The sequence below is a fragment of the Pongo pygmaeus genome, chromosome 23 (genome assembly GCF_028885625.2).
Source record: "Pongo pygmaeus isolate AG05252 chromosome 23, NHGRI_mPonPyg2-v2.0_pri, whole genome shotgun sequence".
Lineage (NCBI taxonomy): Eukaryota > Metazoa > Chordata > Mammalia > Primates > Hominidae > Pongo > Pongo pygmaeus.
The window spans coordinates 40,396,373-40,419,674 of record NC_085931.1 but is presented as its reverse complement, the minus strand read 5'-3'; the positions used below and the strand labels follow the sequence as shown (position 1 = coordinate 40,419,674).

The window sequence follows — 23,302 nt, the reverse complement described above, 5'->3', positions numbered from 1 at the left end:
ATCCTGATGACAAATACAAGACCTGGATTCCTGGCTTTACGGAGTGGGCATCTTGGCAGAGCCACTGGGGAGAGCTCCAGGCCTGTCCAGGCAGAGGACTGAGCTCCCCCTTAGAGCCATCAGTGCTGTCCTGCCTCACAGAGGAGGCCCAGAGCCATTGGGTGGCACAAGTTTGTCGACTGGTCAGGGGCAGCTTATCCTAGGTCATGCATTGCAGATTTTGATGTGCACTGGACACATATTTAATGAGATCCTGATTCATGCCAGGCACTGAGCATAGTGCTGGGGGAAGAACTGAGCACAGTGAACCCCTGCCCCTGGCTCTGTGGCTCACAGTCAGCTTATTTGAATATCCAGGGAGGAACTCGCATATCCCTTCCCCAAGGCCTACTGACCTCGTGTTCCCCAGGGTGAGGCTGAGCCTGTGTTTTCTTCTAAGCTCCCAAGTGATAATGATGAGCCACTGACTTCGGTGGTGGCATTTGGGGGCTTCTTTTAGTTTATTCACTCAGTAAATGGCTGTCAAATGCTTACCATGTTCAAGGTACTTAGGGTGGCAGGGGGATGGGGTCAAGATTTTTCTGATCTAAAAGAGTCTCTGGGCCAGGCGCAGTGGCCCTTGCCTGTAATCATAGCACTTTAGGAGGCCAAGGCAGACAGATCACTTGAGGTCAAGAGTTAAAGACCAGCCTGCCAACATGGTGAAACTCCGTCTCTACTAAAAATACAAAAATTAGCTGGGCATGGTGGTGTGCACCTGTATTCCCAGCTACTCAGGAGGCTGAAGCAGGAGAATTGCTTGAACCTGAGAGGCGGAGGTTGCAGTGAGCTGAGATCGCATCACTGTATTCCAGCCTGGGCAACAAAGCGAGACTACATCTCAAAATAAAAAGTAAAAAATAAATTAAAAAAAAGAGTCTCTGTCAGGAAAGGCATTGGGTTTCCAGGACACATCTGGAGACCACTCCCCACCAGTTCTTAGACTCCACATGGCTGCCGATCTCTCCAGAGCACTGATGTTTGTCCATCGGGCCATGCTCCCCATCAGCATTGCTGAGTTTGTTTTGTCCGAAGGTAGGGAGCTTGTCATTCTGGACAGTACTACTGTGTTGGCATATTTGCTTATTGAAATGCCAGCAGGAATTTACCCTGGAGCAGTTCTCTGGCTCTTCTCCCTGACACACAACACTTCAGTTGTTTCCTCCATCAAGGTCAGCTATGAAAACACAGGCCTCTAGGCTATTTGATCTAATTAACAGTCACTGCTGCAGGGGCACCCTCCCTAGTTCTGACTGTAGGGGTTTTTCTTTGGCAGGCTATCATTTGCATTAAAGAGAAAGCACCATAAGTGCTGGCACTGGATCTGGCCACAAGCACATAGCACTGGGTGAAGGTCAGGTTGACATGCTTGCATTCCTCGCACGTGTTGACCTGGGTACTTCCTGAGTACCAGGTATACCAGGATAGCTGGCCGGGCCATCTAAGCCCTTCAGAGAGCCCCAGGAGGATGCTAGTTACCCATCTGTGGCACCTGATTTCTACCTGTGACGTCACCTGTCTTGTTTTCTTTTAGAACATGGCATTGTGCCAGTTACCAGTGATTGCCAGTACCTCTTCCCTGCCAAGGTTGTCTCTCACCTGGTGAAATGGGTGACAATTGCCCATGAGGATTACATGGTAGGTGAAGGAGTGACAAGTTACCCTTACTGTCCTGAGGATTGCAGGACCATGTCACCTTTCAGCTCCTGCCACCTCACTGGAAGGGCAAGGGATTTAACCAGAGGAGCCAGCAGTTCACTTCTTGTCTGTGGTACCTCTTCTAGGAGCTGCATTTCACCAAAGACATTGTGGATGCGGGACTGGCTGGGGACACCAATCTCTACTACATGGCGCTCATCGAAAGGGGCACAGGTAATTGCTCTGCTGATTACAGGGGTTCTGGACAAAGGGCGCTGCCAAGAATCAAACATTCTCGGTTGCCCAAAGAAAACAGAAGATCCTGGAGTCCTGCTGCAAGGACTTAACAGATAATAATGATCTTGAGAGCCTGTTCAGCAAGGACTCATTCTGCAACACAGTCACACACACGCTGTGTCTTACTGAACCCTCACTGCAGTCTTAGGGGTGGTGCTGTCATTTCCATTTTACACAGGAGGAAATTCGGGCTTAGTTGCAAGCCCAGTCTGAGTGCTGAGCCTGAGCTCTTTGCTCTTTCCTTCACCACTTTCTAGTACCGGACATCTCCTCCTTCTCCCTCTTCATAACAGGGCTGAGGTGTCACCCTCAGGTTGTAAAGGGCAGGGTCACAGGGCTTCCCTCCCTCTTCTGCAGTCCATGCACTCACTTTAGAGGCATCGAAAGCTCTGATTCTTCACACCTCTTCTGGCATCTGACTCTGCCAGGGCTCCCTGCTGAAGTCCTGGGATGTTGTGTTTGGGCTGTTGTGCTGTTGTCCCACCCAAGCCGCAGCAAGCCTGGCACTGCCCGTGGGATCTGACACCCCCAAGACTTGGTGCTGAGCTGAGGAAAGTTGTCTGTAGTTCTAAGACAGTTCCAGAACTGTAAGGAAAGGCTGAACTCTTTGGTATCAGAATTTCTGTCCTCACTACCCAACTTTGTTCTCTTTCTATTCTTCATGTCTTTTAAAAAAAAATTCTGAAGAAACTGAATATTACAGATACAGTTGAGGCCTCCCTATCCCACTTTATTCCCTTTCTCCTAATAAGTGACCACTATTTGGATTTTATGCATTTGCTTTCCATCCTTTCCCCGCCACACACTTTTTTTTTTTTTTTTTTAATTAGAGATAAGGTCTTGCTTTGTCGCCCAGGCTGGAGTGCAGTGGCACAATCATAGCTCACTGCAATCTTGAACTCCTGGACTCAAGCAATCCTTCTTCCACCTTAGCTCCCTGAGTAGCTGCGACTACAGGTATGCTACCATGCTTGGCTAAGATTTTGATTTTTGATTTTGTTTTTGTTTTTTTGTAGAGGCAGGTTCTTACTATGTTGCCAAGCCTGGTCTCAAACTCCTGGCCTTTATCCCAAAGTGCTGGGATTATAGGCATGAGCCATCATGCCTGGCCTCTCCCCTTGTAAAATTTAATTTAACTTAATTTATTTTTTGAGACAGGGTCTTGCTCTGTTGCCTAGACTGGAGTACAGTGGCTCAGTCATGGCTCACTGCAGCCTCAACTGCCCGGGCTCCAGTCATTCCCTTACCTCAGCCTCTTGAGTAGCTGGGGCTGCAAATGTGCACCACCATGCCTGGCTAATTTTTTTTTATTTTTATTTATTTTTTTTTTTGTAGTAGAGATAAGGTCTTGCTTTGTTGCCCAGGCTAGTCTCGAACTCCTAGGTTTAAGTGATCCTCCCAACTCGGCCTCCCAAAGTGCTGGGATTGCAGGCATGAACCACTACACCCGGTCTTCCTTTTACCTCATCCCTAAACAACATAAAGTACGGCATACCTCAGAGATATTGCAGGTTCAGTTGCAGACTACCACAATAAAGCAGACTTCGCAATAAAGTAGGTGACACAAATTTTTTGGTTTCCCAGTACATATAAAAGTTATGTTTGCACTATAGTCTAAGTGTACAATAGCATCAAGTTTTTAAAAAACAATATACAGCCAGGCATAGTGGCTCATGCCTATAATCCCAGCACTCTGGGAGGCTGAGGCAGGCGGATCACCTGAGGTCAGGAGTTCGAGACCAGCCTGGCCAACATAGTGAAACCCTGTCTCTACTAAAAATACAAAAATTAGCTGGGCATGGTGGCATGCACCTGTAGTCCCAGCTACTCAGGAGGCTGAGGCAGGAGAATTGCTTGAACCCAGGAGGTGGAGGTTACAATGAGCCAAGATTGTGCCACTGCACTCCAGCCTGGGAGAGACAGAGCAAGACTCTATCTCAAAAAAAAAAAAAAAACAAAAAAAACAATATATATACCTTAATTTAAAAGTACTGGCTGGGCACGGTGGCTCACGTCTGTAATCCCAGCACTTTGAGAGGCCGAGGCAGGCGGATCACGAGGTCAGGAGATCGAAACCATGGTGAAACCCTGTCTCTACTAAAAATACAAAAAATTAGCTGGGCGTGGTGGCGGGCGTCTGTAGTCCCAGTTACTTGGAGAGGCTGAGGCAGAAGAATGGCGTGAACCCGGGAGGCGGAGCTTGCAGTGAGCCGAGATCGCGCCACTGCACTCCAGCCTGGGTGACAGAGACTCTGTCTCAAAAATAAATAAATAAATAAATAAATAAAAGTACTTTATGGGCTGGGCACAGTGGCCCACGCCTGTAATCCCAGCACTTTGGGAGGCTGAGGTGGGAGGATCATTTGAGGTCAGGAGTTCAAGACCAGCCTGGCCAACATAGCGAAACCCTCTCTCTACTGAAAATACAAAAGTTAGCCAGGGTTGATGATGGGCACCTGTAATCTCAGCTACTTGGGAGTCTGAGGCAGGAGAATTGCTCGAACCCGGGAGGTGGAGGTTGAAGTCAGCCAAGATCGCACCACTGCACTCCAGCCTGGGTGATAGAGCGAGACACTGTCTCAAAAAATAAATAAAAATACTTTATTAGGCCAGGTGCAGTGGCTCATCCCTGTAATCCCAGCGCTTTGGGAGGCCGAGGCAGGCAGATCACTTGAGTCCAAGAGATTGAGACCAGCCTGGGCAACATGGTGAAACCCCGTCTCTACTAAAATACAAAAATTAACAAGGTATGGTGGCACACACCTGCAGTCCCAGCTAGTCAGAACAATTGTCCTTGAGGCAAAAGAATCTTGAATCTGGGAGGCAGAGGTTATAGTGAGCCGAGATTGTGCCACTGCACTCCAGCCTGGGTGAAAGAGAGAGACCCTGTCTCAAAAAACAAAACAAAACAAAAACCACCTCTATTGCTGAAAAATACTAGTGATCATCTGAGTCTTCAATGAATCGTGATCTTTTTGCTGGTGGAGGTCTTGCCTTAGTGTGGATGGCTGCTGACTGATCCAAGTCATGGTTGCTGAAGGTTGGTGTGTCTGTGAGAATTTCTTAAAATAAGACAACAACAAAGTTTGTTGCATCGATTGACTCTTCCTTTCATGAAAGATTTCTCTATAGCATGTGATGCTGCTTGATAGCAGTTTACCCATGGTGGAACTTCTTTCAGAATTGAAGTCAGTCCTCTACAACCCTCCCGCTGCTTTATCAACTAAGTTTACGTAATATTCTAAATCCTTTGTTATAATTTCAGCAATGTTCATAGCATCTTCCCAGGAGTAGATTCTATCTCAGGAAACCGTTTTCTTTGTTCATTCATCAGGAGCAGCTCCTCATTTGTTAAAATCGTATCATGAGATTGCAGCAATTCAGTCACGTCTTTAGGCTCCACTTCTACTTTATAATAGTTATGTTGCTATTCTCACCACATCTGCAGTTACTTCCTCCACAGAAGTCTTGAAGTCCTCAAAGTCATGATGGTTGGAATCAGTTTCTTCCAAACTTCTGTTAGTGTTGATATTTTGACCTCCTCCCATGAATCACAAATGTTCTTAATGGCGTCTAGAATGGTGAATCCTTTCCAGGTTTTCGATTTACTTTGCCTAGATCCATCAGAGGAATCACTGTTTATGGCAGTTATAACCTTACAAAATATATGTCTTAAATAATACGACTTGAAAGTCAGAATGACTCCTTGATCCATGAGCTGCAGAATGGATGTTTTATTAGGCATGAAAATATTTATCTCCTTGTACACCTCCATCAGTGCTTTTGAGTGACTAGGTACATTGTCAATGAGCAGGTCTCAGCAGTGGGCTTAAAATAATTCAGTAAACCATGCTGTAAACAGATGTGCTGTCATCCAGGCTTTGTTCCATTTATAGAGCACAGGCAGAGTAGACTTAGCATAATTCTTAATGGCCCTAGGATTTTTGGAATGGTAAATGAGCATTGGTTTCCACTTAAAGTCACCAGCTGTATCAGTCTAACAAGAAACTCAGCTTACCCTTTGAAGCTTTGAAGCCAGGCATTGACTTCTCTCTAGCTCTGAAGTCCTAGATAGTGTCTTATTCTGATAGAAGACCATTTCATCTACATGGAAAATCTATTGTTGGCCAGAAAAGTGGCTCACACCTGTTAATTCCAGCACTTTGGAAGGCTGAGGTGGGTGGATCACTTGAGGTCAGGAGTTTGAGACTAGCCTGGCCAACATAGTGAAACCAATCTCTACTAAAAATACAAAAATTAGCTGGGGCGTGGTGGCACATGCCTGTAGTTCTAGCTACTTGGGAGGCTGAGGCAGGAGAACTGCTTGAGCCCAGGGGGCGGAGATTGCAGTGAGCTGAGGTTATGCCACTGCACTCCAGCCTGGGTGACAGAGTGAGACTCCATGTAAAAAAAAAAAAAAGAAAATGTATTGCTTAGGCTGGGCGTGGTGGCTCATACCTGTAATCCCAGCACTTTGGGAGGCTGAGGGCGGGCGGATCACTTGAGGTCAGGAGTTCAAGCCAACCTGGCCAACATGGCAAAACTGCGTCTCTACTAATAATACAAAAATTAGCCGGGCATGGTGGTGGGTGCCTGGAATCCCAGCTACTGGGGAGGCTGGGGCACGAGAATCACTTGAACCCAGGAGGTGGAGGTTGCAGGGAGGCAATATCGTGCCACTGCACTCCAGCCTGGGCGACAGAGTGAAACTGTGTCTCAAAAAAAAAGAAAAAAAAAATATATATATATATGTATACACACACACACATATATACACACACATATATATACACACATATACATATATATATCTATAATTTAGTGTAGCTATCTTCTTCAGTGATCTTAGCTAGATCGTCTTATTAACTTGCTGTAGCTTCTATATCAGCAGTTGCTGCTTTGCCTTGCAATTTTATGTCATGGAGATGACTTCTTTCCTTACACCTCATGAACCAACCTCTGCTAGCTTCAGACTTTTGTTCCACAGCTTCCCTCACATCTCTCAGCCTTCATAGAATTGAAGAGAGTTAGGGCCTTGCTCTGGTTTAGGCTTTGGGCTTAAGGGAATGTTGTGGCTGGTTTGATCTTCTATTCAGACCACTAAAACTTTCTCCATATCAGTGGCTGTTTTGCTTTCTTATCATTCATGTATTTACTAGAGTGCCACTTTTAATTTCCTTCAAGCACTTTTAATTTCTTTCTACTTGGCCCTTTGGCTTCAAGGGACTTAGCATTTGGCCCATCTCGGTTTTCAACATGTCTTCCTCCCTGAGTGTAATCATTTCTAGCTTCTGATTTAAAGTGAAAGATGTACAACTCTTCCTTTCATTTGAACACTTCCAGGCTGTTGTAGGGTTATTAATTGTCCTAATTTCAATATTGTGTCTCAGGGAATAGGGAAGCCTAAGGAGAAAGAGACAGATCTTCTTCTTGGTCAGTAAGAACACACACAGCATTTATCAGTGAAGTTTGCCATCTTTTTAAAAATTTTTTTAAGACGGAGTCTCTGTCACCCAGGCCGGAGTGCAGCACCGCAATCTTGGCTCACTGCAACTTCTGTCTCCTGGGTTCAAGCAATTCTCTTGCCTCAGCCTCCCTAGTAGCAGGAACTACAGGTGCATACCACCACGTCCAGCTAATTTTTCGTATTTTTAGTAGAGGCAGGGTTTCACCATGTTGGACAGGCTGGTGTTGAACTCCTGACCTCAAGTGATCTACCCGCCTCGGCCTCCCAAAGTGCTGGGATTACAGGCTTGAGCCACCGCACCCGGCCGAAGTTTGCCATCTTCTATATTGCAGTTCATGGCGCCCCTAAACAATTACAATGGTAACATCGAAGATCACTGATCATGGAATCACCCAAACAGCTACAATGATAATGAAAAAATTTGAAATATTGCAAGAATTACCAAAATGTGACAGAGACATGAAGGGAGCACATACTGTTGAGAAAATGGTGCCATTAGACTCGTTCAAGGCAGAGTTGCCACTTAACCTTCAGTTTGTAAAAAGCATGATAAAGTGAAGCACAATAAAATGAGGTGTGCTGGTACTGTTTTGAAAGGTCACAAAATATTCAGTCCAAGAAATTTACAAGCCCAAAAGAGGGGACCTCATTAGAAGAGATCACTTCTGCTTTCTGGCTGAGCTGATGAAAGCTTGGAAAGACCATAAGTATTCTAGATTCATACATGGAATGAATGTGATCATTAAAATTTTCATTTGAGGCCAGGTGTGGTGGTACACGCCTGTAATCCCAGCACTTTGGGAGGCCGAGGCGGGCAGATCACGAGGTCAGGAGATCGAGATCAACCTGGCTAATATGGTGAAACCCCGTCTCTACCAAAAAATACAAAAAGTTAGCCAGGCATGGTGGCGGGCGCCTGTAGTTCCAGCTACTCGGGAGGCTGAGGCAGGAGAATGGCGTGAATCCGGAAGGCGGAGCTTGCAGTGAGCCAAGATCGAGCCACTGCACTCCAGCCTGGGCGACAGAGCAAGACTCCGTCTCAAAAAACATATATATATTTTTTTTCATTTGAGTGCATTGTGAAATTGAAAAGCAAAATTTAGACGAATAAGTGGGCAACAATTGCAAATATAATTCTTCAGTCATGGTCGGGCGTGGTGGCTCAGGGCTGTAATCCCAGCACTTTGGGAAGCTGAGGCGGGCAGATCACGAGGTCAGGAGATGGAGACCATCCTGGCTAACATGGTGAAACCCCGTCTCTACTAAAAATACAAAAAATTAGCTGGGCCTGGTGGCGGGCGCCTGTAGTCCCAGCTACTCGAGAGGCTGAGGCAGGAGAATGGCGTGAACCTGGGAGGCGGAGCTTGCAGTGAGCTGAGATGGCGCCACTGCACTCCAGCCTGGGCGACAGTGCGAGTCTCCGTCTCAAAAAAAAAAAAAAAAAAAAAAATTCTTCAGTCATTTTACAGCAGATCCATTTGGAAACTTTCTGTAGTGTGAATTTAAAAATTGGTGAACAGCCTGGGCGTGGTGGCACACGCCTGTAATCCCAGCACTTTTAGGTGGAGGGGGGTGGATCATGAGGTCAGGAGTTCAAGACCAGCCTGGCCAAGATGGTGAAACCCCATCTCTACTAAAAATACAAAAATTAGCCGGGAGCGGTGGCGCATGCCTGTAATTCCAGCTACTTGGGAGGCTGAGGCAGGAGAATCGCTTGAACTTGAGAGGCGGAGGTTGCAGTGAGCTGAGATCAGGCCATTGCACTCCAGCCTTGGTAACAAGAGTGAGACTGTCTCAAAAAAAAAAAAAAAAAAAAACTGATGAACAGAGATAAATCCAGAAATTTATGCTGATTGTTAGGACAGAAGCAATACAGCAGCAGAGAAAGAAAATACTTTTTATTTTATTTTTATTTTTTATTTATTTAATTGTTTATAGGGATGAGGTCTTGCTATGTTGACCAGGCTGGTCTTAAACTTCTGGCTTCAAACCATCCTTCTGCCTCAGCCTGCCATTGTGCTGGGATTACAGGCGTGAACCACAATGCCTGGCCAGAAAGCACTTTTTATTTATTTATTTTGAGACGGAGTCATGCTTTGTTGCGTAGGCTGGAGTACAGTGGCATGATCTCAGCTCACTGCAACCTCCACCTTACCAGGTCCAAGTGACCCTCCCGCCTTGGCCTCCTAAGCAGCTGGGATTACAAGCATGTCCCACTAGGCCTGGCTAATTTTTGTATTTTTACTAGAGATGGGATTTCACTATGTTGGCTGGGCTGTTCCTGACCTCAAGTGATCCACCCACTTCTGCCTCCCAAAGTGCTGGGATTATAGGCGTGACCCACCATGCCCAGTCCAGAACGCACTTTTTGGGGGACAGGGGGAGGTAAAGCAACCTTATTTTTTTTTTTGAGACAGAGTCTTGCTCTGTCACCCAGGCTGGAGTGCAGTGGCACGATCTCCGCTCACTGCAAGCTCCACCTCCTGGATTCAAGCGATTCTCCTGCCTCAGCCTCCTGAATAGCTGGGACTACAGTCGCCCGCCACCATGCCCAGCTACTTTTTTGTATTTTTAGTAGAGACGGGGTTTCACCGTGTTAGCTAGGGTGGTCTCGATCTCCTGATCTTGTGATCCGCCAGCCTCGGCCTCCCAAAGTGCTGGGATTACAGGCGTGAGCCACCGCGCCAGCCACAACTTTTAATTAATGTTCTGACTGATAGGGAAGAATTATGTTAACCTCTCCTCTCCTCTCCTCTCCTCTGTTATTTGAATAACTAGTGGTCAGAGAGTTAAAGTCTCCCCCCCAAAAATAACTAAAAAGGAATGGCATACCTATCCCACTTGAGAAGATAAATGTCTTCCTGTTGAAAAAGGCAAAGGCTTTCACCAGAGAACAAATGAGTATGTTCAAAAACACAAATATTTTGTTTAATGATTATGAACACAGCTTTGATATCAGCCAGTTCTGGCTAAACTCAGCACTGCTACTTTCCAACTATTTGATGGTAGGGAAGTTTCTGTCAGAGCCTGTTTCTTTTTGTGTAAAATGAGGATGAGGATAATAGTACCTAACTCATAGAATTATTGTTAGGATGAAATAAAATGTGTCTAGAGGGTTTAGCACAGTGCCTGGGATACAGTAAGGACTCTCTACATGTTGGCTAGTGTAAAGAATTTTATGTAACAAAGTATGTAAAAATCAAATGAAGAAAATATAGAAAATATATTTGATGTGACAGTTGATACACAATATTGTTGAAAAATTAGTAAGCTTTCACATGGAGAAAACCTTAGCTTGCTGGCAAATAAAGAAATCACTATTACACTTCTATCAAAGTAGCAAATAGAACTCATGGAGAGAGCCAAGGTGGACCAGACTCTGGGGAGTCCGCAGCTTTGTGGCACAGTAAATATGTCAAAGTCCTTGGAGAGACCAATTATAGGACCTCACATTCTGCAAGCTGGCAATTCCACTTAGGACATTCTGGAACAGTTGGTACCAGAACATACTCTGCAGCATTCAGATTAATAGGAGACATCTGAGCTAGCCTCAGGGGTGCAGTGGGGAGGCTGCCATGGCTGGCAAGCTGGGTCTTAGAACTGAGCATTTCCCCTCTCTCCTCTCTTCCCAGCCAAACTGCAGGCCGCTGTGGTGTTGAACCCTGGCTACTCCTCCATCCCACCTATTTTCCAGCTTTGTTTGAACTGGAAAGGGGAGAAAACCAACAGCAACGATGACAACATTCGGGTAAGACCCAGCTGGGGATGACAGGAGGAGCAGGCAGAGCTCCCGGGGGAGGTGGCCGTGGCAGAACCCACTGCAGCTGAGGGCTTGGGCACTGCCTTAATTCCCAGAACAGAAGGTTGTGCCAGGATTTGTAGAATTTGCTGGAGCTTGTGTGGTGTAATAGGGGAAAGAGCCCAGACCTACTTGCCTTCCTTGGGGTCCACAGGTTTCCCCACTTAGAGAGTAAGGAGAAATACCTACCTTGAAAGGTTATTGGCTTGGGCTCCTATAAAAAATGTGAATAAGCTCTGAAGCATTATAGAAGCACTGGAATGACATGAGGAATGACATCACTGCAACTGTTAATCAGCATTGCAGCTGTTAATCAGCATTGCTGCTACTAAATCAAATGTGCCACGGAACACATTTTTAACCAACATCTTCTGACTTAGGTCTTATTTTGAGACTCCTTCCCTGCACACCTCCGTTTTCCTGGCTGTGGGCATATGAGGCAGGGAAAGCTATGGGTCAGAATCAGGAGGACCTCATTGTCTTGATGAGGGGGCCTGAGGACAAGCCAGTCTAGCTTGATCTGATGGCCTAGCCTCTGGCCCAGCCCCTGCAGAGGCATCAGTGCTCGAGCCCATCCAGGGATGGAAGCCCAGCCAGCGTGGTCCCCCACACGCAGGAAGGTAGTGCTGAGATCCTGGCTTTCCCATCACACAGGCCATGGAGGGCGAAGTCAATGTGTGCTACAAGGAGCTGTGTGGCCCTTGGCCCAGCCACCAGCTGTTGACCAACCAGCTGCAGCGGCTGTGTGTGCTGCTGGATGTTTACCTGGAGACCGAGAGCCATGACGACAGTGTGGAGGGGCCCAAGGAATTTCCCCAGGAGAAGATGTGTCTGCGGCTCTTCAGGTGAGGGGAGGGCTGGGGCTCTGGTGACTTCTCACGGTGATGTGGGGCAGAGATCAGAGCCAGATTTTCTGGGGAGAGCTTGCTTCTTCCTTCCTGAAACTTCCCCTGCAGCCCGTGCCTATCACTCTGGTCCACCTGTTTTTCACTAACACCTCCTGAAGGTGTTAGTGCCAGGTCTGAGCCAAGAGGATTTGGCTGAACTTTATTTTCTATACTTTCTGTGGAAAACAATAGAGTTTGTTTGCTTTTTACTGTCCAAATAAGCTTTTTAAACTGTGTGCATCCTCGCCTGTCCCCAGGGAGTCTGCTGTGGTCTTTCTAGGGTACTGTCCTGTCAGTGAGAATCACAGCTTAGGCAGTCAGGTGGCACACAAGGAACCAGCTTCAAAGTAAGACAGATAGGAGTGCAGATCTCTGTTTTGCCGCTGACCTTAGAAGAGTCACTTCTGCTTAGCTCTGAGCCCTCCCCCAGCTTTTTTTTTTTTCTTTCCTTTTCTTTGAGACACGGTCTTATTCTCTCGCCCAGACTGGAGTGCAGCAGCATGATCATAGCCCACTGTAGCCTTGCAGTCTTGACCTCTGGGGCTCAAACAGTCCATCTACCTCAGCCTCCCTAGTAGCTGGGACCACAGGCATGCACCGCCACATGCAACTAATTTTTAAATTTTTTTGTAGAGATGGGGTTTCACCATATTAGCCAGGCTGGTCTCAAACTCCTAGGCTCAAGTGATCAGCTTGCCTCAGCCTCCCAAAGTTCTGGGATTACAGGCGTGAGCCATTGTGCCCGACCCCCATTTTCTAAAGACAGAAGTGGTGAAAGTAATACCTTCTAGCTCATGATGAAGCAGAAGTAATTCATATAAAGTCCTGGCACAGGACTGGGACTCGGAAAATGCCAGCAGTTCCTGACAGCTTGGTACTCAAGAGTGTCTGGGCTCATGGCACTTCCAACTACTTTTCCTTTCTCTTCCGTTTTGGATCCTTTATTTCCCTTTCAGCCTCTAACTCATGTTCTTTTAAGAGTCAGTTTCAAAACTGTAGATTTCACTGCTCAGGCGTCCCTTCCCTTCTGAGTGAGGTTGGGGAGGAGCAGTGTTTGGGAAGGAAGAGGAGTGATCATCTGTTTCTAATCAGAACGTCCCTCCTTGTTCCCTGTCAAACAGTGCCTTACCTCTCCCTCACCTTGTTCTCTGTTCCCTGTCAGTCTAAGCAGTGCCTTACCTCTCCCTCACCTTGTTCTCTGTTCCCTGTCAGTCTAAACAGTGACTTACCTCTCCCTCACCTTGTTCTCAGACAGCCAGTTCCAGCCCCTAGAAGCAGTCCCAGCATCCTTTCACCTCATCTGACACCTCCACTGGCCTGGTTCATTGTGTTGTCTCATAATAACCAGTTCCAGCTCTGAGTGGCTGCTGGGAGGTGGAGCTGGTGGCCAGATGCTGGCACCTTCTAGGACTTGCTCTCCCGAGAGGGCTTGTGTAAGACCTCAGCTCTTCCCACCTGCCCAGCCCACTCTAGCACATTGCCAGGGTGGGAACTCTCACATGGCCAGCATTGATTTCCTCTTCTCCAGTGGTTCCCAAAGGACCCATTTCTTTTTCTTTTTTCTTTTTTTTTTTTTGAGACGGAGTCTCATTCTGTCTCCCAGGCTGGAGTGTAGTAGCACAATCTCGGCTCACTGCAACTTCCACCTCCCGGCCAAAGGACCCCATTCTTGAAGGGCTTTGTTGTGTCTCCAGGCTGAGCTCCTCTGTCAGCATTCTGGGAAGGTGCTCCTTCGTGACTCAGATCCAGTTAACTCTATGGCCGGTAGATGTGAGAGGCAAGGCTCTCCGGCCAGGATGCAGAGTGCTGGCATGGGCAGCAAGAGACCTGAGGCCAGGAGTTCCACCAGCCTGGCCAACATGGCAAAACCTAAACTAAACCTCAACCTAAACCCAGGCGTGGTGGTGCATGCCTGTAATCCCAGCTACTTGGGAGGCTGAGGTACAAAAATCCTTTGAACCCGGGAAGCAGGGGTTGCAGTGAGCCGAGATCGCGCCACTGCACTCCAGCCTGGGCGACACAGAGACTCTGTCTCAAAAAATAAGAAAAGGAACAATCCTAAAAAGTGAAGGTGCCCAAAGCTATGTCCCCGAAGTGCCACTGTCACTGAGGGCCTTTCCAAGTTTGTGTTCACTCATTTGCAAGCACGAAAAGACATTTTTACAAAAATAGTATCGCACCTTATATGTTGTTCTGCCGTATGCTTTTCTCAACAACATTCTTTGTCATGTAACTCTGCCTCTTTTTTTTTCCCTTGTGTGAATGAACCATAATTTATTTTATCAGCCTAGAAGGTGTGTTATTAACTACTCCATTCTCCTATTTCTCTAGGGGTCCCAGCAGGATGAAGCCGTTTAAATACAACCATCCTCAGGGATTCTTCAGCCATCGCTGACCTCCCGCCCAGCCCGTTGTTTCCCCCAAGGCCTCACCCTGAGCACTGGGCTTCTTCTTTCTGCTCTGGCCCACATGTGACTCTTGATATTCTCCAAAGACACCAGCCGATTAAAAAGCGTCACCTGACCAGCGGCCTTTGTCTGTGGTTCCTGGCGGGGTGGCTTTGCAGTCTGGAAGGGCAGATGGGAGCTGTTGACACAGTGTGAAAAAGCATTTGTAGAGAGACTTTTTCTCAGCAGCCAAGAAAAGCAGAGTGGAAAAAGATTCCAGTCTGCAGAGAGATGCTTACCTGTTGTCTACGCACACCCTATTTCTGCTTTGGCGGGGTGAGGTCCTCATGATCTTGTATTTATTATCCCAAGTTCCTGCTGTTAAGAGGTGGTAGGAGAAGCCAAAGGCAGCAGAGCACAAAAAGCAAAAGCTCTTCCCTCCCCACCCGCTCTTCCCATTAGTCCTGTCAGGGTTGCCGATGGACAAATTGTCTCTGATCGTTGGATGTTATAAATGTCTGACAGTGCAGTGTAAACAGAAGACAAACTCAGTTGATCCTTGAACAACTCAGGGGTTAGGGGCACCAACACCCCCTGCCCCTGCACAGTTGAAAAATCCGTGTATAACTTTTGACTCCCTAAAAACTTAACTAATAGCCTGCTGTTGACCAGTAGTATGCTATTAGTAGTTACTTACTGCTAACAGTCAGTACATATTTTCAGTATATATTTTGTATCTTATACACTGTATTCTTACAATACAGTAAACTAGAGAAAAGAAAATGTTATAAGGAAAGTCACAAGGGGGCCTGGGTGCAGTGGCTCACGTCTGTAATCCCAGCACTTCGGGAGGCCAAGGCGGGTGGATCACTTGAGGTCAGGAGTTTCAGACCAGCCTGGCCAACATGGTGAAACCCTGTCTCTACTAAAAACATGGAAATTAGCCAAGTGTGGTGGTGCATGCCTGTAGTCCCAGCTACTCAGGAGGCTGAGGCAGAATTACTTGAACCCGTGAGGCAGAGGTTGCAGTAAGCCAAGATCATGCTCCTGCGCTCCAGCTTGGGCGAGAGTGAGACTCCGTCTCAAAAATAAATAAATAAGAAAGCCATAAGGAAGAAAATATATATCTACTATTAAGTAGAAGTGGATCACCATAAAGGTCTTCACATACTGTCTCAGGGTTGAATAGTCTAAGGAAGAGGAGGGGTTGGTCTTGGTGTCTCAAGGATGGCAGAGGCAGAAAAAGTGGGGGAGGTGGAGGGGGAGGCAAGCACCACTGTTATTTTTATTGAACAAATCTGTGCAGGGACTCATGACTGTAATCCTGGTACTTCGGGAAGCTAAGGCGGGAAGATCCGTTGAGGCCAGGAGTTCAGGTCCAGCCTGGGCAACGTAGTGAGAGACCCTGTATCTACAAAAAAATTTAAAAATTAGCCAGGTGTGGTGGTATGCACCAATAGTCCCAGTTACTCAGAAGGCTGAGGTGGGCAGATGACTCGAGTCCAGGAGTTCAAGGTAGCAGTGAGCTATTCATTGTGCCTGTACTGTACTCCAGCCTGGGAAACAATGTGAGACCCTATCTCTAAAAAATGTAAAAAAAAGAAATCTGCATATAATAGACCCACAGAGTCCAAACTGTTGTTCAGAGATCAACTGTACTTCACAGAGAGTAATTCTAAGTCTTACAGGATTTCATGGAGATGGCGAGAGTGGTGTTGGAGAATCAATCACATACAGAGATACAGTACAGTGAGACAATGGTAGAGTGAGACCAGGTAACATTTGAGGAGAATATTTTTTTTTTTTTATTGAGACAGGGTCTTGCTCTGTTGTCCAGGCTGGAGTACAGTGGCACGAACATAGCTCACTGCAGCCTCAACCTCTCCTGGGTTCAAGTGATCCTCCTGCCTCAGCCTCCCAAGTAGCTGGGACCACAGGTATGTGCCACCATTTCTGGCTAATTTTTAAATTTTTTGTAGAGGCGGGATCCCACTATTTTTCCCAGGCTGGTCTCAAACTCCTGGGCTGAAATGATCCTCTCACCTCGGCCTCCCAAAGTGCTAGGATTATAGGCATGAGTCACCACGCCCAACCTGAGTAGAGTCTTTAAGGTAATGACTAAAGTGCCTCAAAATATAATGATTTGATTAAGAGAAGTCTTGGGAAGATAGGTAACAACCTTTAAAATGTTCATAAAATTACCTCCTTTGTAATACTCCTGCAAGTCAAAGTAAAGTATGGCATAGACTATTCTTGGACAGTTTTGTCAAAAAGTGTATCTTGACCCCACCATCAGTACTCCATTCTTCATTTTAAAAAATAAGATGGGCTGGGCGCAGTGGCTTACGCCTTTAATATCAGCACTTTGGGAGGCTGGTGGGCGGATCACCTGAGATCAGGAGTTCAAGACCAGCCTGGCCAACATGGTGAAACCCCATCTCTACTAAAAATACAAAAATTAGCTGAGCATGGTGGTGCGTGCCTGTAATCCTAGCTACTCGGGAGGCTGAGGCAGGAGAATTGCTTGAATCCCCGAGGCGGAGGTTGCACTGAGCCGAGATCATGCCACTGCGCTCCAGCCTGGACAACAGAGCAAGACTCCGTCTTGGAAAAAAAAAAAAGATGTAGAAATGTAAAAATATTTGAGAATTATTACGTAGTTGCAGATATAGTTTGCTAACTCCAAGAGGAAACACATTTTATTTTTTGTGATTGTCCTGATGAAACTTTATCCCCCCACAACATGCTATTAAGCTTGGTTCCCATCATAAGCATATTCCCCCTAAGTGGACTTTTACTGATTTTCCTTGGATAATGCAGACCTCCAGTATAAAAGCTATTCCTCCAGGTCTCTCTGCCAATCACTGAGTATCCCAGGGATAAGGATTTTCAGAGGAAGAGCTAAGTAATAAAATTCCTACCCATAGCAGGGCCATTCATTTTACGGATGAAAACCTGATCCTTGCTGGGCGTGGTGGCTCATGCCTATAATCCAAGCCATTCAGAAGGCTGAGGCAGGAGGATTGCTTGAGCCCAGGAGTTCAAGACCAGCCTGGGTAATATAGTGAGTCCCCATTCGGAAAAAGAAAAGAAACCTGAGCCTAGCAAGGAGAAGAGAATGGTAACTTTGGTGGCTGTTAAATCACCACCGCTACCCTCAGTCCCCATCAGTCCTTTGAATTGCAAAGGCAGGTACTCTGTAGCTCAGAGGTCCTCGAACTTCAGCCTGTGTGGGAGTCACCCATCCTGGCACCTGATTAGAAACACACCCAAGTCCCGTTCCAAATATTCTGACTCAATTGACCTGAGATGCACCAAGGAAGTGTATTTTTTTATTTTTATTTTTTGAGCCTTGCTCTGTCGCCCAGGCTAGAGTGCAATGGCACGATCTCAGCTCACTGCAACCTCCACCTCCTGGGTTCAAGTGATTCTCCTGCCTCAGCCTCCCAAGAGCTGGGATTACAAGCGTGCGGCTAATTTTGTATTTTTAGTAGAGACGGGGTTTCACTGTGTTGGCCAGGCTGGTCTCAAACTCCTGACCTCAGGTGATCCACCCACCTTGGCCTCCCAAAGTGCTGGGATTACAGGTGTGTGCCACCACGCCCAGCCAGGAAGTGTATTTTTAACAAGGATCGCCGGGTATAGGCTGCCCTGGTCTCTTTATGGAAGGCACTGTACTTTCTGCCCTTCCCTTCCCTTTATTTTTCTTGGTGACTCTACAGGGCCAAATTCTCTGGGCAGCGCTCTGTCTTCTCCTGTCTTCTGCACTTGGGTAGCAGCATGAGCATCTGGGTGCTTTTTTTTTTTTTGAGACGGAGTCTCGCTCTGTTGCCCAGGCTGGAGTGCTGCGGCATGATCTCGGCTCACTGCAGCCTCCACCTCCCGGGTTCACGCAGTTCTCCTGCCTCAGCCTTCTGAGTAGCTGGGATTACAGGCGCCCACCACCATGCCCGGCTAATTTTTTATATTTTTAGTAGAGACGGGGTTTCACCATGTTAGCCAGGATGGTCTCGATCTCCTGACCTTGTGATCTGCCCGCTTCGGCCTCCCAAAGTGCTGGGATTACAGGCGTGAGCCACCGCGCCCAGCGAAGTGCTTCTTTCTCTCCACATAGCGAGATCTTGTCTCTTCCCTGACCTACTTGCCTGGGACTTTGTCCCCCTGGTCTGTCCACCTTCAGGCCTTGTGTCTCACCGCCTGTGCTGAATAAGATTGAAATAGAGCCTTTTAAAAATAGTTCAATGGCCCCTGCATTGCAGCCTACACTTCTCTGTTCTTGGCTGGAAGGCAGCCAAACTGACTCAGCACAAAAGCTCATCTCCAGAAGCCGGGACAAGATTTCAAAGAGGGCTTGTGAGGGCTGGGAAGAGGCTTTTCTTCTTAGACAGGGGATATCAGAGCCTGTCACCCTCCAGAAGAGATTTTCCCTTTCCAGAGAAGCAGACTGAACAAAAGAATCCCTTGGCTTTAAGGAGGATTTTAAAAAAGCAAAAAGCCCAGGTCAATCCCTCCCCTATGAGCTACTTAGCCATTCATGCCAAGGGTGGGCAGATTAGGGGGAAAGGGACTGGCTTGGGAGGACCTAGAAGCTTCCTCCTCAGCTGGAATTGTCCACGGACTTTTGGCAGATTTTACTCTGGGGCATATCACAGACCGCAGCCCATCTGTCGCTCTCTTGTACCTGGGACTCAGCCTGTGTTCCTTGCCTTTTTTTTTTTTCCTTTACAATTTTTTTAAAAGATTTTTTTTTTCTTTTGTAGAGACAAGGTCTTGCTATGTTGCCCAGGCTAGTCTTGAACTCCTGGCCTCAAGCAATCTTCCCACCTCGGCCTCCCAAAGTGCTAGGATTATAGGCATGAACCCACCATGTCAGGCCTGTTCCTTGCCTTTTTAAAGCTGCCATCCACATTCCTGATTTATTGGTATCTTCTAGTTTCTCCCTTATTTTCTTCCCAGCTTACCCCTTACTATTTTCTCTGCAAATAACTCCACAGACCCTTTTCATAAACTTAAGGGTGTTCTTGCTGATCACTCCGCAAAGCTAAGCAAAACCCTATCCCTAGGAAGGAGCAGGGCTGCCAGACTTCCAAAGGAACTTCGTCCCTCTCGGTGTAGCCAACTCTGTCCTTTCTATGGCGTTCAGCAGTGTCTCTGATGAGAATAGGCATTAAGCATCTATTTTGGGTCAGGCCCTGTGCTAATCACACTTTTACATTCACTGTCCTATTTAAATGAAACTTAGTGTATAAGCCTTTTGCCTCCTTGGTTAAATTTATCCCTAGGTATTTTATTATTTTTGATACTATTATAAATAGAATTGTTTTCTTAATTTCTTTTTCTGATTGTTCATCGTTGGTGAGTAGACATACAATTGTTCTTTGTGTGTTGACTTTGTCCCCTGCTGCTTTACTGAATTCATTTATTAACTCTAGTAATTAAAAAAAACTTTTCTGCCAGTCTGGGCAATATAGTGAAGCCCTGTCTATACAAAAATAAGATTTAAAAATTAGCCAGATGTGGTGGCGCATAATTGTAGCCCCAGCTACTCAGGAGGCAAAGGCAGGAGGATCACATGAGCCCAGAAGTTGGAGGCTACAGTGAGCTATGATCACACAGGTGCACTCCAGTCTTGGGGACAAAGTGAGACCTTGGTCTCTAAATAAATAAATAAATAAATAAATAAAAGGGTTTACTGTGGATTGTTTGGGATTTTCTACATATGTGATAATGTCATCTGCAAATAGAGATAGTTCTATTTCTTCCTTTCCAATTTGGATGCCTTTTCTTTTTCTTGCCTAATTTCTCTGGCTAGGACTGCCAGTACTGTGTTGAATACAACTGTGAAAGTGGGCATCTCTGTCTTGTTCCTGATCTTAGGGAAGTAGCTTTCAGCCTTTCACCATTGGTTTTGTGTTTTTTGTTTTAGATACAGGGTTTTGCTCTGTCACCCAGGCTGGAGTGCAGTGGTGCAATCAGAGCTCACTGCAGCCTTGAACTCCAGGGCTCAAGAAGTTCTCCCACCTCAGCCTCCCATGTACCTGGAAATACAGGTGTGAGTCATCATGCCCAGCTCCCCTTCATTCTATAAGGTAGTGTATTACATTAATTGATTTTCTTTCCTTTTTTTTTGTTTTTTTTTGTTTTTTTGAGATGGAGTCTCGCTCTTTCACCCAGGCTGTACTGCAGTGGCGCTATCTCGGCTCACTGCATGCTCCGCCTCCCGGGTTCACTCCATTCTCCTGCCTCAGCCTCTCCAGTAGCTGGGACTACAGGTGCCCGCCACCCCGCCCGGCTAATTTTTTGTATTTTCAATAGAGACGGGGTTTCACCGTGTTAGCCAGGATGGTCTCGATCTCCTGACCTCGTGATCCGCCTGCCTCAGCCTCCCAAAGTGCTGGGATTACAGGCGTGAGCCACCATGCCCAGCCGATTTTCTTTTTTTTTTTTTTGAGATAGAGTCTCACTCTGTTGCCCAAGCTGGAGTGCAGTGGTGCAGTCTTGGCTCACTGCCACCTCTGCCTCCCAGGTTCAAGCAATTCTACTGCTTCAGCCTCCAGAGTAACTGGGACTAGAAGTACTCACCCCATCATGCCTGTCTAATTTTTGCTTGCTATTTATTTATTTATTTTTTTTAGATGGGGTCTCCCACTGTCGCCAGGCTGGATTGTGCAGTGGCACAATCTCGGCTCACTGCAACCTCCATCTCCTGGGTTCAAGCGATTCTCCTGCCTCAGCCCCCTGAGTAGCTGGGATTACAGGCACGTGCCACCACACCCAGCTAATTTTTGTATTTTTAGTAGAGATGAGGTTTCCCCATGTTGGCCAGGATGGTCTTGACCTCGTGATCCGCCCGCCTTGGCCTCCCAAAGTGCTGAGATTACAGGCATGAGCCACTGTGCCCAGACTGTATTTTTTTTTTTTTTTTTTTTTGAGACAGAGTTTCGCTCTTGTTGTCCAGGCTGGAGTGTAATGGCGTGACCTTGGCTCACTGTAACCTCCGCCTCCTGAGTTCAAGCGATTCTTCTGCCTCAGCCTCCCAAGTAGTTGGGATTACAGGCACGTGCCACCATGTCTGGCTAATTTTTGTATTTTTAGTAGAGACAGGGTTTCACCATGTTGGCCAGGCTGGTCTTGATCTCCTGACCTTGTGATCCACCTGCCTTGGCCTCCCAAAGTGCTGGGATTACAGGTGTGAGCCACCCCACTTGGCCAGATTTTCTCATTTTTCTTGAGTCAGTTTCAGTAGTTTTTATATTTCTAGGAATTTATGCATTTAATCTAAATTATTGAATCAGTGGACATGCAGTTGTTCACAGTATTGCCTTATAATTCCTTTTATTTCTGTAAGGTTGGCATTAATGCCTTCTCTTTTATTCTTGATTTTAGTAATTTGAGTCTTTTCTTTTATCTTAGTCAGTCTAGCTAAAGGTTTGTCAATTTTGTTGGTCTTTTTAAGACCTTTTTTTTTTTTTTTTGAGACCGAGTTTCACTCTTGTCGTCCAGGCTGGAGTGTAATCTTGGCTCACTGCAACCTCCGCCTCCTGGGTTCAAACAATTCTCCTGCCTCAGCCTCCCAAGTAGCTGGGATTACAGGCACTCGCCACCACGCCCAGCTAATTTTTGTATTTTTAGTAGAGATGGAGTTTCACCATGTTGGCCAGGCCGGTCTTGAACTCCTGACCTCAGGTGATCCACCCTCCTCAGCCTCCCAAAGTGCTGGGATTATAGGTGTGAGCCACTGCGTCCAGCCAATACCTAACTTTTAATTTCATTGATTTTTCTGTGTCATTTTTATATTCTCTATTTCATTAATTTCCACTCTAACCCTTCTTTGGGTTTACTTTGCTCTTTTTTCAATGTCTTAAGGTAGAAATTTAGGTTATTGATTTGAGATCATTCTTCTTTTCCTTTATTTAGAGACAGGGTCTTGCTCTCTCACCCAGGCTGGAGTGCAGTGGTGCGATTGTAGCTCACTGCAGTCTTGAACTCCTGGACTCTGGCAGCCCTCCTGCCTCAGCCTCCCAAGTAGCTGGGACTACAGGCACACGCCACTGTGCCTAGTTAATTTTTTAATTTTTATTTTGTAGTGACGGGGTCTCACTATGTTCCCCAAGCTGGTCTAGAACTCCTGGGCTCAAGTGATCCTCCAGCCTCGGCCTCCCAAAGTGCTGGGATTACAGGCGTGAGCCACTGTGCCTGGCCTCATTCTTCTTTTTAAATGTAGACATTTACAACTTTAAATTTCCCTCTAAGCATTGTTTTAGTTGCATACCATAAGTTTTCATATGTTATATCTTCATTTTCATTCATCTGAAAATATTCTGATTTCCCCTCTGATTTTATCTTTGACCCATTGGTTATTTGGGAGTGTTTGGTTTTCACATATTTGTGACTTTCCCAGATTAGTTATTAACTTTTAGTTTTACTCTAGTGTGATCAGAGAATGTACTTTGTACCATTTCAATTCTTTCAAATTTATGGAAGCTATTTTTTTTTAATTGAGGCTCTTTTTTTAAAGATGGAGTCTTGCTCTGTTGCTCAGGCTGGAGTGCAGTGGCGCCATCTCAGCTCGCTGCAACCTCCACCGCCCGACTTCAAGTGATTCTCCTGCCTCAACCTCCTGAGTAGCTGGGACCTGGTACCGGTGCACATTACCACATCTGGCTAATTTATAAATTTTCTGGTAGAGACAGGGTTTCACCATGTTTGCCAGGCTGGTCTTGAGCTCCTGACCTCAGATGATCCACCTGCCTCGGCCTCCCAAGTGCTGGGATTATAGGCATGACCC

The 23,302-nt window shown here is 46.4% G+C and overlaps 1 protein-coding gene across 5 annotated transcripts in view; it reads left to right on the top strand.

Moving 5' to 3' along the window:
- The window catches only part of THOC5 (THO complex subunit 5), a 49,529-nt gene extending 34,879 nt beyond the window's left edge, over positions 1–14,650 (top strand). For all 5 annotated transcript variants that reach the window (XM_054470239.2, XM_054470237.2, XM_054470240.2 and 2 more), the window contains 5 exons: positions 1,574–1,677; positions 1,824–1,911; positions 11,074–11,189; positions 11,895–12,085; positions 14,459–14,650. In XM_054470239.2, coding sequence (XP_054326214.2) covers positions 1,574–1,677; positions 1,824–1,911; positions 11,074–11,189; positions 11,895–12,085; positions 14,459–14,522 — 563 coding nt within the window. In that variant the 3' untranslated portion in view covers positions 14,523–14,650. The remainder of the gene's footprint in view (positions 1–1,573; positions 1,678–1,823; positions 1,912–11,073; positions 11,190–11,894; positions 12,086–14,458) is intronic.
- The last annotated feature ends 8,652 nt before the right edge of the window (positions 14,651–23,302 follow it).